This window comes from Melospiza georgiana, chromosome 11 (assembly GCF_028018845.1).
Source record: "Melospiza georgiana isolate bMelGeo1 chromosome 11, bMelGeo1.pri, whole genome shotgun sequence".
NCBI lineage: Eukaryota > Metazoa > Chordata > Aves > Passeriformes > Passerellidae > Melospiza > Melospiza georgiana.
The window spans coordinates 833,921-851,468 of NC_080440.1; the positions used below are offsets into that span (position 1 = coordinate 833,921).

General features: G+C 50.6%; 1 protein-coding gene across 4 annotated transcripts in view; it reads right to left on the minus strand.

The window, feature by feature from the left end:
• Positions 1–4,496: 4,496 nt before the first annotated feature.
• Positions 4,497–17,548, minus strand: part of GRM7 (glutamate metabotropic receptor 7) — a 160,692-nt gene continuing 147,640 nt past the window's right edge. For 3 of the 4 annotated variants that reach the window (XM_058032116.1, XM_058032117.1, XM_058032115.1), the window contains one exon: positions 4,497–5,824. Coding sequence is in view for 1 of the 4 variants with exons in the window: in XM_058032115.1 (XP_057888098.1) it covers positions 5,775–5,824 (50 nt within the window). In the remaining 3 variants the exon portion in view is untranslated. Of the gene's footprint in view, positions 5,825–11,059; positions 11,242–17,548 lie in introns of all 4 variants that reach the window. The other variant, XR_009115079.1, reaches the window with a different exon arrangement.

A 17,548-nucleotide genomic window follows, 5' to 3' on the forward strand; every position in this document is an offset into this window, starting at 1 on the left:
GATTAGCTGAGGTTCTGCCTCGAGGGGCTCACTGGGATGTGTGTGATGCCCATTGTTGTGTGAGGGGCTGGTTCCAACTCCGAAGAACAAGATAAAAGCTTGTGACTGGGAGAAAGAGCTGCTGTCATTGCTGGATTTAATAAATCTGCTGCAGGGACAATAAGCCTGAGATAAACCCACACAAAGCCTCTGCCTGGGAGTTCTTTTGGCAGGTGGGAAGGAAGGACATCCTGACATTGTGGTTTGGGACTGTGCACGTCTCTGGGCTGCTGGAACCTTCCTGGGGTCAGAGCAGAGGCTTTGGCATTGCCTGGGCACAGCCAGGGGCTGGCTGGGGGAAAGGTGAGGGTCTGCCCAGTGCCACCCCCTGGCACCGGGCAGATCCCCAGCACCAAAAACTGGAGAAAAATAAAGCTGAGATCATTCTTATTGGGGGAAAAAAAATAAAAGGAGTATTCTTCCTTCTGGGGTGGTACAAAATAAAATAACAGAATTTACTGAAAATAAAATTGGCTGGAAAGAAATATGTGGGTTGGAAAAAGGCTCCCAAGATCATCAAGTTCAACTTTGAACCACCATGTCCATCAGCCACATTGCAAATGCCACATCTCATTTGTTGAACTCTTCCAGGGATGGGGATGCCATCACTTCCCTGTTGCAGAGCTTGGCCGATTTTCAGAGAACAAATTTTTATTAATACAAAATATTCGTTGAAATTAAATACTAATTTAATTTCTAAATTATAATTTAATGATAAAATTTAATTGTTAAAATTAAATCATTGTTACAATTACTGTTTATTAATACTAAATAATTGTGGCTGCATCAAGGAGAGCCAAGGCTGCTCCCCCTGGAGCTCCCAGGGGACAGAAATGACCCTGCAAAGGCAGGGCCACGTTCCCCCTGCCCCATAACCCTTCTCACACACACTGAGTGATGATTGGCAGGTGATTGGCAGGTGATTGGCAGCTCTGGTGATTGGCAGCCTCCCAGTGGAGCAGCGAATGGAAGTGGCAGCCCCAGATGTGGGAAGTTCCAATCCATTTGCTCCCAATAGAACCAAGGCCAGAGGGCACAGCCCAGCCCTCGTGGGACTCCAGGTTTGTCACCTGCATTCAGCTGCCCCCAACATGCTCCCAATTTCCCTTTTGAAGTGGTTTTGGGAAAGGCCTGGGACACTGAGGATGGAATTCTGATGGAATTCTGACTCCACGGGAGCCAGAGGCAAAGCTGGATGGAGGCAGCACCTCACCCCTCAGCTCTTATTAATCTATTAGAAATTATATTAATTATGCCACTAGCACAAAAAGCAATTATCAAAATATTTTGCTAAACATCTTAAAAAATGTTATTTACCAAAAACCACTCAACTGTATCAAAGCCCTGACAAAAAGCTCTCTCAGAAATTAATAAATATGTTTGATTAGCACTTTCATGGATGCACAGATTCTGCATATGGGAGCATTATAGTGCATTTAATTATATATAAAGGCAATTAATGTCACAAATTAAGACTAAGCTCTGACTCGGGCTAAATAATTGTCATTATCTATCATACAACATGCCCAGAAAGCTTAACTCCGCAATGATTTTAATGAACAATAAACTTGGCATTTACATACCAAAACAATTTGGTGTAATTCAGTCTCAATAATAAACGGCAACAAAAAAAAATCACTGCCATTCTTGGGGAATTTTCTCCTTTCAGGATCACACGGGCGTTTTCCACAGCACGTTCATCAGTTCCTCACCACGGGAACATTTCCTGTCAGCAGCTGGGTCCTACAGCACAGCCCGAGGGAGGGCAGGGGATGCTGCAGCCTCGTAGCACCCCAGGAGTCATCCCTGTCACCTGGGACTGATCTCCATGGAGGTGTCCAATAACATCCCAGGAGTCACTGCAGGGACAAACCGGTACACAAACTGCAGGGACAAACCGGTACAGAAACTGCAGGGACAAACCGGTACAGAAACCCTGCAATAACCAAACCAGTACAGAAACTGCAGAGACAAACCAGTACAGAAACTGCAGGGACAAACCAGTACAGAAACTCTGCAATAACCAAACCAGTACAGAAACTGCAGGGACAAACCAGTACAGAAACTGCAGGGATAAACCGGTACAGAAACCCTGCAATAACCAAACCAGTACAGAAACTGCAGGGACAAACCGGTACAGAAACTGCAGGGACAAACAGTACAGAAACTGCAGGGAACAAACCAGTACAGAAACCCTGCAATAACCAAACCAGTACAGAAACTCTGCAAGGACCAAACCAGTACAGAAACTGCAGGGATAAACCGGTACTGAAACTGCAGGGACAAACCAGTACAGAAACTGCAGGGACCAAACCAGTACAGAAACTGCAGGGAACAAACCAGTACAGAAACTGCAGGGACCAAACCAGTACAGAAACTGCAATAACCAAACCAGTACAGAAACTGCAGGGACCAAACCAGTACAGAAACTGCAGGGACCAAACCAGTACAGAAACTGCAATAACCAAACCAGTACAGAAACTGCAGGGACCAAATCAGTACAGAAACTCTGCAAGAACCAAACCAGTACAGAAACTGCAAGGACCAAATCAGTACAGAAACTCTGCAATAACCAAACCAGTACAGAAACTGCAAGGACCAAATCAGTACAGAAACTCTGCAAGAACCAAACCAGTACTGAAACCCTGCAAGGACCAAACCAGTATCATGACACCAGTGTGTAGTCAGAGGGGAATGAGATGAAGCTGTTATGGAAACAATGGAAACACTGCACTGATGCTAAGTGCAGCCAATTGTAAAATAAAAGACTCTAAATGGAGTTAAAGGTTCGTGGTTGTGTGTTTGAAAAGGAGCTGTGTGGGTGTAATAGTGTGGTGCAGTTAGTGAAATAAAAATAAAAATTGATCCACAGTGCAGAGTGCAACATCTTCACCTTGTGTCAGCTCTTAAACCAGAGCTTTGCTGGGCTCAGGGACTTGCTTCAGAGTCTAATGCAGAGAAAGAGGGGTGGAGGTGATAAAAACAATTCCTAATGCACTTTTTTTTTTTTTTTAATACAACTGACATGATTATGTGGTGATTATCAGTTCTGTTTGTGTGTGTTGTAGCAGGGTGCTCTTCCTGGAATGGGATAAAACAACTCCAGTAAGGCCCTGTCTGCAAAGCTGTCAGTGCTGGATGAATGGGGTCAATGCTGAAGCCAGCCTGACTCATCAATCCCAAAGTTAAATGTCCCGAGGGGGAATGAAGATGAGCTTGGGTCCAGCTGCATCCCAACTCCTCCCTGAGGAGTTTAGGAAGCTGGGGGCCCCTTCTGCCCCTCATGATTGAACGGGAGGGTTTCCCTAAAAACGGGGGACTTTACCTGGGCTCCCAACGTGCCCAGGACACGTGTATGTAACACAGAGTGGTCATGTGTGTGCACATACGCACAACAAGAGATTTATGGCTATGGAGGTACAGCTCCGAGAGAGCCATTAATGCACCCGGGGTCCCTCATTCCCCATCACCCCCTCTGAGCAGCACCATTCCCTCTTTCCACCTCAGTCCCACCCTTCACCAAAATAAAGTGAAAAACAAACCAACAAACCATTTTTTTCCCATTCAGAAAAAAAAAAAAAAAAAAAAAAAAAAAGACAGCCTTTGAGCAAGAAACATTTGTTTGATGGCAACGTAGTTATTTAGCCCAACGCTGGCTCTGTCCCTGTGTTTATGGGAACAGGAAAATGCTGCAGCACCTCTGCCTTCATTATTAGCTGGCTGGTGATTAGTTTGTTGCTAAGAAAGCCTTTACCTGGTGGAGTTCCATCTGGAGTCAGCTGCAGTTCACTGGAGGTGCAGAACGTCCCCAGGCCATGGCCTTGCAGAGCAGGCAGGCTGTGACACTCAGCTCTTCATCTCCCGTGCCCTGTCGCAGCTGTCACAGCTCTCCTGATGCTGATTAACTTCATCAGGGTAAGTGATCAAGTTGTCTGCAGAAAATGGGAGGCTTAACACCTTCCCCAGGCTCCATCAGCGCAGCCGAGCCGTGGCTGCCATGCCGAGGGTACTGCAGGTGCTGTGCTGCAAAGGGAATGAGTTTCCTCTCACCTCTGCCTCAACTTTTCCCTTTTCCTGCCCCAGATCACCCAGGCTGTGCTCTGATTAACTGCTCACCTAATTACCGTCTGGTGTGCTGCTGAACGTGGTGTCCTTCAAAGGAGCCTTGGCAGCTGACAGCAGCTTTGCAGATATCAGACACTGACAGGGGGTTGGCACCCTGGCACTCCAGCTTCGCTTTCAGGGTTGGGACAGATCTTTCAAAGCCCCTTCGCCCCTTCCAAGCCCTTTTCCCCCTGCAATCAGCTGCCAGCTCCCCCAGGACTTTCTGCAGACCTGCTCCTCGTGCACAAGCCTGGGTTTCTGCATGTCTGACAAGGCCATGAAATAAATGTTAAGTCACAAGGGGGAAGGGGGAGGGAACAACTGAAAAAATATATTTATTGGAGTAAATAAAAAAAAGTTAACCAAAATCCTTTATTGATACATTCTTGGATAATATCACAGGATCGAGAGAATGGAAAGGGAGGGAGGAGGTTGCGGCAAAGATCGGTTTCACTAAATTGGCACATAAGCAGCAAGATTAACGAAATTACTTATTACAAACAGTAGAAAACATACATGCTTCTGTAAGTCCTTATCACACTGGTCAATCATGGTGGGGCATCAACAAAGAAAAACCTCAAGACATGTAAAAGCCATATTCTTTCCTCCAAATATCCTAAGAATCATTGAAATTATTGCAAAATAGTCATATACCTTAAAGAAAAGAACAAAGTAGAACACAAATACAAATATCAAACATAAATTATTAACATGTACCATAAAATACATTACTGGCATGCATTCCAAAGATCAAGACCTCTACTAAAACTCAGCAAAAATCCTTCCTGCTTCCTCTGCAGCCCATCGGAGGTGTGAAGGGGGGGACAAACTTCGCCAGCACAGTTTTTGGTCTTTAAATTCTTTTTTTTGTTTTGTTTGTTTGTTTAGTTAAAAAAAATAAGGTATATGGATTGCAGTGATACAAGAATAATAATACAAGTCATGTACACAGGTCTCAGATCCTCAGTGGTCAGTTGGTTTGAGAGGTGCCAAGAGCACAGGGCCTCAAGGAAACTGTGCATCCAAAAAACAAACAGTGACCTCGGAACAACATGGATGGCAATATGCAAAAAATCCTCACAAACTGTACAGAGAGTTCAAAAACTTGCAGTCTGGAAGTACATAGAAAGACAGAATTAGCCCCATAGAGTCCAGAGCAGCCGAGCGCAGCCGGCCCAGGGAGCTGCTCCTGAGGCGCGGCCATGGCGGCCCTGAGGCCACGGCGGCCCTGAGGGCACGGCGGATCCATGGCCGGAGAGGCCCCAAGGCCACGGCGGTCCCAAGGCTGGAGAGGCCCCAAGGCCACAGTGATCCCAAGGCCAGAACAGCCTCAAGGCCATGGTGGCTCCAAGGCTGGAGAGGCCCCAAGGCCATGGTGGTGCCCAAGGCCATGGTGTCCCCATGGCCACAGCGGTCCCAAGGCTGGAGAGGCCCCAAGGCCACGGTGTCCCCAAGGCCACAGCAGCCCTGAGGCCGGGCCAGCGCCATGCAGAGCTGGCAGGATGGAGGAGGTGCTGGGAGCGGCCTGGAGCCGGGCTCCTCTAGCCTCCCCCGTGCCCGGTTCCCCGGAGCCCGTGTGGGGAGCTCAGCCAGGCGGGTGGGCTGGTGGCCCGTGCCCCATGGCAGCTGGCCTAGATCACCAGGTTGTTGTAGCTCACGTACTTCTTTTTTGCAGCAGGGCCTGCAAGAGAAGCAGACAGGGGTCAGAGCCCGCGGCCAAGCCCTCGGTGGGGCTGGCACCGCTCGGGGGGCACCGGGTGGGGATGTGCCTGGGATGGGGATGTGCTGGGAATGGAGACACACCAGGAATGGGGATGTACTGGGAATGGGGACACACCAGAAAAGGGGACGTGCCCAGGATGGGGATGTGCTGGGAATGGGGACACACCAGGACAGAGACATGCCCAGGATGGGGACACACCAGGATGGGGACAGCCGGTGGCTCCCAACCCTCCACTCCCACCCACAGGACTCGGGCAGGCAGCTCCCAGGCCAGCCCGAGCTCCAGCTCCAGCTCTGGCAATAAACAGAATTAGCAGGGATTGATGTTGTCAGGCTCCCGCAGTCTGGGTGACTGTGCTGCTGAGGCACCACAACCAGATCCTATTAAGATTTCTTTTTCACAAAAACAGTGACATTTCCTCCAACTTCTTAAATCTCCTGGGCTAAACTTGGCTTTTCTCATGGATAAAGTTGATTCTTATTCAACTTTTATGACTTCTGAGAATTTTTCAATATGGGGATGAAGGTACCAGCTTTCCTAATTATGACCTTCAAATCCAATCTGTTTGCAAACAGAAGGAAATCAGACCAGTCAGGTTATGAGCGCAGCTACATGCTCCTGTCAGGAAAAACTGCAAATATTTAACTGCAGCTGAACACAAAGCAAACTGTTCTGCAGTACCCTGGCAACACTGACAGATCCAGGACACAGAATTGTGGAATATCCTGAGCTGGAAGGGACCCAAAGGGATCATCCAGCCCCTGGCCCTGCACAGACACCCCAAATCCCACCCTGGGCATCCCTGGCAGCTCCTGGAGCTCTGGCAGCTGTGCCCAGCACCCTCTGGGGATGAATCTTTCCCTGAGATCCAGTCTAAACTCCAGAGACCAAAAAGAGAGCCTGGATTTCCAGTTATCCCAGTTTGCTAAACCACTCAAGTCTAAAACCCACAGTCTTTGGGAGAATTTGGCATAACTTAAGCAGTTTGCTGAGTATTTCCAGTCTGCTAAGCTGGGGCAGACTCCACTCACACTTTGGATGATATTTTTAATGTGTCGTGTTTAGTTTTAGAACTTTCTCAGGAAGATTTAGGAGACACTGTGGAAGGAGAGACGAGAACAACGATTGGATTTGTTCTGCAAATGTGCTTGTCAAACTTCATTGGGTTTGGGTCTCCTGGGGCTCCTCTCAGCCCCTCTGCAAAACCAGACCCAAACAGGACATGGCTCCCACAGGGCTCTGAGTGTCTGCCCTGCATCTCCTGCCAGCCCCTGAGCATCCCCTGCATCTCTGCCAGCCCTTGAGCATCCCCTGCATCCCCTGCATCTCTGCTGGCCCCTGAGCATCCCCTGCATCCCCTTCCAGCCCCTGAGCATCCCCTGAGCATCCCCTGCATCTCTGCCAGCCCCTGAGCATCCCCCAAGCCCTCAGAGACCAAACACAGCTCCCTGTGCTCCCCAGCCAGGCTGTGGTGTCCTCCAGGGGTGTCCCCCAGGCAGCAGCCAGACATCACTGCTGGCTTTTCAGAAACTCTCACGCCCCAGCAATTCAGACTGTTGTGAGTACAGCGCACAGGGTGCAGCCCAGTATCAGTATTTTCCATGGTGCTCACTGCCAAAGACAGGATTTCAGTCCCAGGTATTCCCAAGATGGACATGTAGGCACCTCACGTGGAGCTGCAGCCCTTGGCAATATTATCCTGCAACCCTGATTCAGCTCTTCCCTCGTGCCCCAGACAGGAGTCAGTGCTGTCTGTTCAATCAAGGACTGATCCCACAGAGGGCTGATCATCTTCAGCTCCCATTAACTTCTCCTGCACACGAAGGTGTCCAACACCTGCCAGGATAAAACTCATTATCCTTCAAGGCTACACTACAAATACTCAATAAACCGGGGAACGCTATTAAATGCTGGAGAAGGGTAAAATGAGCCTGGGAAAAAAATGTCATTATGGAACAGGTTGCAAAGTAATTCCATGTATTATTTTGTGATGCACTTCAGCTTTACCCATTACATGCTCCAATTTCAAGGAGCAGCAGCGTTTCTATGACAGATTTAGATGCTCGCACTGCGAGTTCAGATCATGCCACCCCTCCAGTGCCCCCGGGCATTACTGGGGCTCCCATCAAAACCAGTCCTTCTGCGGGTGAGTTTTCTCACCAGTTCAGCCCCTGCAACTCCTTCCTCACTCCCAACAGGACCGGGAACCCCCGGTGCCAGAGGGATGGAGGCAAGGGACGCTGTGGGTACCTGGATGGGCTCTGAGACAGTGACACGGGCCTTGGCACGGCCCTGCCTCACCGGGATAACGCAGCTGACAAAGGCATCATCCATAATTCAGATGAAATGATCAATAAAAGCCTCGGGGTCATTTTCAGAGAGGAAAGACAACCTTCCTCGTTTAAAGGCTGTTGGGCCGGGGGGGATCATGTCCCTGGCGGCTCTGCTGCATTTCCCCTCTCTGCTCCTGCACCAACTCCAGCAATCCGCAGCTCTGGGCAACTTCAGACACATCGCAGGCCTGGCCAGCTCAGGAGACACAGTCTGCCTCGGTAATGAATCCTCCTGAGTCACAGCTCATCATTATCACCGCAATTAGCACAGGTATGGATTTGATTTTCCTCAAAGAAATTAATTTACATGAAAATGGGGGACGCTAATGAACCATCGGCGCTGCCACGCTTTAATGCAGCATTGCCTGCTCCTTACACGGGACAGATACGGATCTCACCGCTCCGCCGCTGTTCTGCTCAAGGGTGACGGCTCCGACAGCGAGCACAGATTGGCCTCTCGCGAACAGCCTCCACATGTTCATTAATTAATTATTTCATTCATTAGTTAATAGCCACGGAATGACGGCAGCCCGGCTGGCCGCTGCTCTGGGTGTGCTGGAAGGAGCCGAGAGCAGCACCTGCACTGCCGGGACATCCCCGGGAATGCCCAGGGCATCAGCCGGGATAACCCTGGGAATGCCCAGGGCATCAGCCGGGCTAACCCTCGGGTTCAGGGCCCAAAGCGGTGAGGAAGGAAATATCGCGGCGGCTGCCTGCCCGTGTGCGAATAGCGCTGCTCCGGGGGCACTGGCACCGTGTCACTGCCTTGGGAAAGGGGAAACCCTTCAAAAGGGCCTTAAGCACCTAAAGAAGAGGTTTCTGTCACAGTTAGAGAGCAGCGCCCTTTTCTGCTCATTTCCCACTCGTTAGCGGTGAAGAGTGACAGTGCCAATGGAAGGAACGAGCAGGAGGGAGCGCTGAGGGACACAGGTGAGCACAGCCAGGCACAGGTGAGCCCATAGAACCACCGGGGATAGAAAACCCCCGAGATCAGCGAGTCCGACCTTCAGCCAACACCAGCACAGCCACCAGAGCTGCAGCTGAGAGCAGCACATGAAACCCAACAATGCTCCTGAGAGCAGCACATGAAACCCAACAATATGCTCCTGGGAGAACAAGGATTCATTCCTTTCCTGCAGTGGGGCCACTGAGAGCCCACACCCTTCCAGAAGTGAGTAACACCTGCATCTCTGTGCCAGGAACACATCAAAAACAAACACACAGAAGCAAAAATCCTCTTTGGACTTATGAGTTTCATCACTTGACTGGTTTTCATTATCTTGGGCACAGGTCACAAAGACAGGAGCTCCCACAACACCCCAGAGCCAGGCAGAGCTGTCAATACGGACTCAGAGTGAGATGTAATCACTTGCACTTCAATTTTATGCACATTTGTAACCTCTTCCATGCTTAAAGAGCAAAGATTTACAGTGCAAGAAATGAATTTTATTGCAGCCCGCAGGCATCTCGAGCTATCAAACACATGAAACCTCATCTCAGCATTCCCAGCTCCGAGCAGGGACGAACATGGGGATGGCTCCGAGCCTGGAACTCCTGCTCTGATTCCTCTGCAGTCACTGGGGCAGATAATGCTCAGCTCCTCTCTTTCATTTCCTTAATTCTGGCTTAGCAGCCCATATCATTTGTGGCAGGCAGAGCAGAGGCTGATTATTAAATCCTACTCCTAGTCCATCTAAAAGCAAAATGGAGCTGCGTGGCTTTCCCTCGATCTCTGCCAGAAAGACAGAGCTCTCCCCATGCTCTGCTGCCTTCAAATTGGGGAATTTAGATGAGAGCCAGATGAAAGCAACAGGCCTAAATGATTCTACATGCTTGCCCAAAGCCCAACAAATGGAATGAAGCTTGGAGAAAATAATTTTAAATTTGGTATCTAAATGTAAATGGATTGTTCTTTCACATTTTGACATCTCTCTTGTTGTGCTGCCACAGTGTTCTGGCACCTTCTCAGTCTCTCAGCGGCTGCCCTGCACAGAGCATTGCATTGCCTGTGCTGCTGGGTCCCTCCAGCCTGGCCCTGTGGCTCTGACACACAGGAGCAGTGCAATGTCCTGTTTGAGTAACAGAATGCAAGTACATTAAATAACAAATAAAACAGTAGAAGTGTGTTCCTCCCCAATTGCTTCTTCTCCTAGAAATTCTGTCCTCAGCTGTCAGGCTCCCCTGGCACTGCTGGTGCAGCAGCACAGCCAGGAACAGGGGTTACCCTCAAGGGGTTACCAGGGGGGAGCTCAGGAGATAAATCCAGAGATGAACCTCCCCACCTGGCCACCAACACAAACGGGACTTTGAGTCACAGAACAGAGCCAGGCTGTTCATGGCCTGGAAAATCTGCAGGGCTGTGCCAGAAACAGAACTATGGGATTGAGATTTTGAGTCAGGAAATAAAACTGATAGAGAAGGATTAGTTGTACCCTTCCAAATAAAATCAATGAAGCACAGCACTGCTGAGGAACATCCATCTCAGGCACCTTTGGCTGTCTCCCTATCTCCTGTTTGGCTGTCTCCCTATCTATCTCCTCTTTGGCTGTCTCCCTATCTATCTCCTGTTGGCTGCATCTCTCCCCATCTCCTCCTTGTCTGCTCTGCAGATAAGAACCTGTGTGTCAGGGGAAGCTGAGAGTGTCTGCCCCACCAGGATCAGGGGATGGGCAGCAGGAAGGCTGATCAACACCTCCAGCCCTGAAGGACTGCAGGGGGCACAGGCAGAGCTGTGCTTGTGTCCCACAGGGATGGGGGACAGAAATCCTGCTCTGAGAGGAGGAGGAGGACGTGGGGATGGAGCCAGGGGCCAAAGGAGCCACTGCACAACCCTCACACAAATCCAGCCCCAGAGCCTCACCTGCACCAGGTCACGTGGAGCTGCAAAGGTGCTCAGGAGCTTAGGAAATGTGTTTCCAAATGTTTATGAGATTATGGCAGGGAAGAAACAAACCCAACTCATATTCCTTAATTGGAGCCAGCGGTACAGAAAACCTGCTAATTCCAACTCCATTTCTACTGCTGCTGTGTGAGTGCTGTGGACTGCAAAGATAACAAATGGAAGCAAATTATTTTCACCTGCTTAAAACAAAGTCATTAACAGCACTTTGGTTATCTTACCTGGAAAGCCAGGCTCTGCAGAGAGCTGTTAGAGCCAAGTGTGAAAACAGTTTGCATGAAACATAATTAAAATGATGACCTGAGTGATGGCTGAAACATCCCCAAGGAGGGCTGGAGTCAGAGCTGATGGAAAACAATTCACCTCTGCCTCCTGACTGTGCTGCTGACCTGCTCCCAGGGTGTCCCCAGTGCCTTGTCCCCAACCCTGGGCACAACCAGGGCTCCGTGGCTGCCCTGCCCTCCCAGCACTGCTGTCACCTGCTCCAGCACATCTCCTTTACTTCTCTGCCATCCTGGGAGCTGCTGTGGGCTTCATCCCCTCGCAGGGAGCAACTCCTCTGCAATATCCCAGTTCACAATTCCTCCCCATTATCCCAGCTCAATATTCCTCCCAATATCCCAGTTCACAATTCCTCCCCATTATCCCAGCTCAATATTCCTCCCAATATCCCAGCTCTCAATTCCTCCCAATATCCCAGCTTACAATTCCTCCCCAGTGTCCCAGCTCACAATTCCTTCCAATATCCCAGCTCACCATTCCTCCCCAATATCCCAGCTCACAATTCCTCTCCCCAATATCCCAGCTCTCAATTCCTCCCCATTATCCCAGCTCACAATTCCTCCCCAATATCCCAGCTCACAATTCCTCTCCCCAATATCCCAGCTCTCAATTCCTCCCCAATATCCCAACTCACAATTCCTCCCCAATATCCCAGCTCACAATTCCTCTCCCCAATATCCCAGCTCACAATTCCTCCCAATATCCCAGCTCACAATTCCTCTCCCCATTATCCCAGCTCACAATTCCTCTCCCCATTATCCCAGCTCACAATTCCTCCCAATATCCCAGCTCACAATTCCTCCCTAATACCCCAGCTCACAATTCCTCCCAATATCCCAGCTCACAATTCTTCTCCCCAATATCCCAGCTCACAATTCCTTCCAATATCCCAGCTCACAATTCCTCCCCAGTGTCCCAGCTCACAATTCCTCCCCAATATCCCAGCTCACAATTCCTCCCCAATATCCCAGCTCACAATTCCTCCCTAATACCCCAGCTCACAATTCCTCCCAATATCCCAGCTCACAATTCTTCTCCCCAATATCCCAGCTCACAATTCTTCTCCCCAATATCCCAGCTCACAATTCCCCTCCCCAATATCCCAGCTCACAATTCCTCCCCAATATCCCAGCTCACAATTCTTCTCCCCAATATCTCAGCTCACAATTCCTCTCCCCAGTATCCCAGCTCACAATTCCTCCCCAACATCCCAGCTCACAATATTCCCTTTCCCCCTTTCCTGCCAGCCCCTCCAGGCTCCAGAGGCCACAATCTGGTCACCCTGAAGCTCTCTCCAGCTCTCCCAGCTCTCCTATGGTTATACAGCAATCACACAGCAATATTTTCTCACTCACCCCAGGAACTCTTCTCCCTCCCTGCTAGCTGGCCTGCTCGAGCTCCTTGGCAAAGGGTTGCACGTAACAAACATCTTAACAGGAAAATCGAGGATGTTCATGAGGTGCAAGAGACTCAATTCAGTGGAAAATGTATTCCTGGTGTACAACTCTGTTCCACAGTGTCTGACACAATTACACTCTGAGCTGCACTGTTAAACTGCCCCATTTTGCTGCAATCAACATTTAATTTTTTAGCAGAAGTCTTGATTTCAAATACCCTGGAAATGTTTAACAGCTGATATTAATAAGAGCCCAGATTTAATGCAGGGCTCTTTATCCCAGGGACATGATAAGCATCGTGACAAGTGGTGTAACTATGGCAACTTTATCTCTGCTGTTTCTCTTTCCCCGGAGCAGCAGGAGCAGGCACCTCGGTGCAGGCAGTGCCAGACTGCTCCCAGCTGAGAGCAGAGCTCTGGGTCACTGAGGGGAGCTCAGCCAAACCCCACACCCGGGCTGGGCTGCCTTCCTCCCCTCCTCCCTGTGCCCATGGCGTGCTGCATGGGAATTTACATGTGTTTAACCTGCTCCCTTCCTGTTCTTTCATTTCCCCTGGCTGGAAAGGAACCTCCTGCCTTTGCTCCCCACTGTCAGAGCCCAAACAACCCCAGCCCAAAGGCAATCACATCTTCGGAATGGCAAAGGATGCTCTCCTCAACGAATGGCACAGCTCTCTGGGAGATGCCACATTTCCTTCCCTGGAGCCAGGAAGGACAAACAGCCCCTGTGATGTTCTCCAGAGGTGCTGGGGTGAAGCAGTGCTGGCAGAGAGGAGCACCCAGAACCCCCAGTTTCTGGGTGTTTGCTTGAATTTGCTGCTGCTTGCTGGCCCTCAAAAGCCAAACCTACCCAGGTCCTGCACAAGTATATCCTGTTTGCACTCAGTGAGAGCACAGACCAACCCCTGCCTCACTGCAGTGATCCCTGCAGGGACACCAGGGCTGGGCTGTGCCCCCTCCTCTGTTTGCTCCCAGCTCCCCAGAGCTGCTGGGGTTTCCTGTTTGCTTCCACAAGGTGACAAACACAGCAGGGTTTGCACAGCTCCACCAAAGGCACACACTCAGGCAGGAACTGAGATTTCTTGCTGTTCTGACACAACCTGAGCAGTTTTCTCCATACTTGCAATCATGCCCACCAAAAACTGCCTGGATTTGTGTGTTTGAGAAATTAATTTTGCTGCAATATTGCTTGAGGTTTGTTCTTCTTTTTACCCCATCATTATTAGGGTTTCCTTTCTGAACTCACTTGCTAAGTTTTCATTAGGTCTATGAAAACCATGGCCCTTCCAGCCTCTGGTTCTGCAGCTGTGAGCTGCTCCCAGAGCCCGGGTTCAGTGATTGCAGGGGCTCAGGGGATGGAGGGCAGGCTGTGCACTCTGATCTGCTGATCTCCAGCTCCTTTCCTGCGGCAGGAGGGATGGGATGGGAGGGAGCCCTGCAGCAGGGCTGAGCCCTGACATCTGCCCTGCCTGGGAGCCAGGGAGCCATTCCACATCTGTGGGACACAGGAGAGCCAAACGCTGAGTCTTCTCCCTGATATTACAATTTATAGATGTGACAGATCCTCCCTCAGAGGGTGTAAGGAGTGATAAATTAGTCAAAGGGAGAACTCAGAGCTGCTGAGTTTGTTAAGCAAAGCAGTGAGAGACACTGGTCTGTGAGGTACAGCTGTATCTGCTCACTCCTCACCAGGATTTACCAGGGAAAAAGAGCACACGAGGAGACAGAAAATGTGGAATGAACAATGAATACTTAGACACTAACTAATCCTAATTTGTGCTCCCAGACATCCATCTCCTACACAGCTTTTAATATCCCAGGCACTTCTAGCCATGAGTGTGTCTTTATTCACACATCAGCCTCGAAGGTGATGCTTTAAGTGCCCTCAGAATTTCAATTTTTAAAAATGGAAACAGTCTGACACTTCCCTGCATACTACAATCTTGTATTGTGTACAGTCATGAGAGGTGTGAGACAGTCTGCAGATAATTAATATGGGAGCTGGCAATTATATCAAAGTAATTCTTTTTAGATGTAAAAGAGAAAGTAACATGATCCCCAAATGCTCAGACAGGAGGGAATGTTCTCTCTGGGGCTGGAGCCCCTCTGAGCCAGGCTGGGACACCTGGGGGGGCTCACCTGGAGGGGAGAAGGCTCCAGGGAGAGCTCAGAGCCCCTGAAGGGGCTGCAGGAGAGCTGCAGAGGGACTGGGGACAGGGATGGAGGGACAGCACCCAGGGAATGGCTCCCAGTGCCAGAGGGCAGGGCTGGGTGGGAGATTGGGAATTGGGAATTGTTCCTGGCAGGGTGGGCAGCCCTGGCACAGCTGTGGCTGCCCCTGCATCCCTGGCAGTGCCCAAGGGCAGGATGCACCTCTGTGCAGCACTTTTAAAATAAGCACATCACCATTAGAAGGAATTGGTGATGGTTAGTTTTCCAGTCAGCCATTCCAGAAGCAAATAGATGCAGTGAAGGGCTGTCAAAGCCTTTCAGTTATCAATTTTGAGTGCAAATTCTCATTTCTCAGCAGCCTCCACTGAACAGAAAATCCCTCAAGTGAGGTTAAACACGGAGTATTTTCTCAGGCTGAAACTGGCCAGATTTAAAACAAAAATGACACTTCAATCCAGCAAATAATTATTCCATAGCACACACTGGAGGGTGATGAGCTACAGAGCATCTCACAGCTCAGAGCCAGAGCCTGCAAAGAGCTGACTGTGCCCAGGGCCACCTGCCTGTGCCCAGGTGTTGGCACGGGCTGCTCCTGGCCTGGGGCACCCTGGGCTGGGAGCAGGAGGAGAACAGGCACGGAACTGAGGAGCACCTGAACCACGGGGCATTGGGGGCACCTGAACCATGGGGCACTGGGGGCACCTGAACCATGGGGCATTGGGGGCACCTGAACCATGGGGCATTGGGGGCACCTGAACCATGGGGCACTGGGGGCACCTGAACCATCTCCCCCTTCCAACAGCAGCCCAGGTCAGCCTGAGGCCAGGTCAGAGCTCATCCCACATCAGTTCCTTACTGGAACCCAGAAAGTGCCCTTCTCCTCAGGGCAGCTGTGCCCACGGCAGGCAGGGTGCTGCATGGGCTGTGCCAGCCCTGGCAGTGCCCTGGCTCCCAGTGCCACGGGAATCAGCGTGCCACGGTGTCTGTGTGCAGTTCCACCATTCCCTGGAGTCAATCAGCACTGCCTGGTGTCAGTGTCCAGCCCCAGGCCCTGGCACATCCCTGCAGGACCTGCTGGGGATGCTCTCCCTGCCCCAAGCAGTGCCAGGGCCAGCCTGGCACACCCAGCAGGAACCCAGGGGAATGCAGAGGCCGAGGCTCTGCCGCCCTGCCAAGGCCAGGGCAGGGAGCTGTCCCCGGGCCCTGGCAGCCCCAGCCCAGCCCAGGGGCAGTGCCAGGTGCAGCAGGCACTCCTGCAGGCACTCGTGCAGCCCCAGCCGTGACCCTGCAGCCCTGCAGAAGCCTCAGCTGCCTCCTTGCCTTGCTCACCGGTGGACAATTCCTTCCCTCACACACCTACCCGTGTTTTCCAAGCCTGGTATTTCCATCAGCCTCAGGAGCAGAGAAGCCCTATTTGTCACTCCCAGGAAACAATTTAGAGCCTTTCAAAGCCATCTCCCTGTGCATCACAAGCAGAAATTGATACAGTCACGTCAGGGCTCGGCTCTGCTCGTTCCTACTACAAACACCTTACCAGCAGAACAAGTGTCAATTTACAAGCAGCTGATGTTTGCTGCTGGCCCGGCTTTGTTTTTAATACACTGCATTGTTTCATGCTGCTTGTTGTTCTGTATTCCTGGGAGAACAGATCAAAGCAGCAGCCAGGGCTGCAGGAGCTGGAGCAGCGGTGCTGGGATGGAAAACAGCCTGGAGCACAGGAGCACTGGCAGGACCAGCACAAGCCCGGAGCAGCCCTGCTTTGGGGTGAAAAGCATTTTCAAAGCTTCTCTGGACCAAGTTTTAAAATCTGCTTAAAGAATCTCAGTGGCCAGTTGCTTTGTATAGGACCTGGATGACAGAGTTATTTGTGTGCCTTTGCAGACAGCAATTCCTTACATTATTCCCATTAGTACACAGAAATAAATTAATTTTAGAATCTGAGCTCCTAATTATTTTTGTGCCATTTAAAAAAGTTTTCTTTAAAAAACCAATTTCTCCTGAGATTTAGGTTTCTCCCATCTCTCTCCTTCTCATCTCCTTCCTTTAACAATCTCATCTCCACAGAGCTGCCCTTTCCTTCTCCTTTTTCATCCGCAGGATGCTTTGAGCGGCCCCTTGTGCCCCCGGTGCTTTGTCCCATTTCCCCAGCCCAGCGCAGCCTGGGATGCTCGGGGTCAGCCCGGGGTTCACGAGAGCTTCAGCCTCCCCTCCTGAGCTGGGAGCTGCCACAATGGCTCTGATTCAAACGCAATCCAAACCAATTTGGGCTCTCGGGAGGACTGAATTGATGCTGGAGCTGGGCAATTTACAGCAGCCAGAGATATTGGTAATTTCTTTTCCTGTGTCTCAGAGGCTCAATTCAAGCAGCATTCCAACCTTTGCTGATAGGAGTTCTCACCTATTAGGGCCACGCTAAACACTCTGAAGGCTGAATACAGTGATTTTCCCAGCCCTCAGCGCACAGCAGCACAGGAACCAGGTCAGGTACAGGCTTTTGTACCTGGGCAAAGCCCCTGAGCACGCAGGGAGCTGTGAGAAACACTTATTAATGCTTGGCAATCGTTTCTGTGCACTGTCAAAGGCTTCTGACCCCTCTGTGC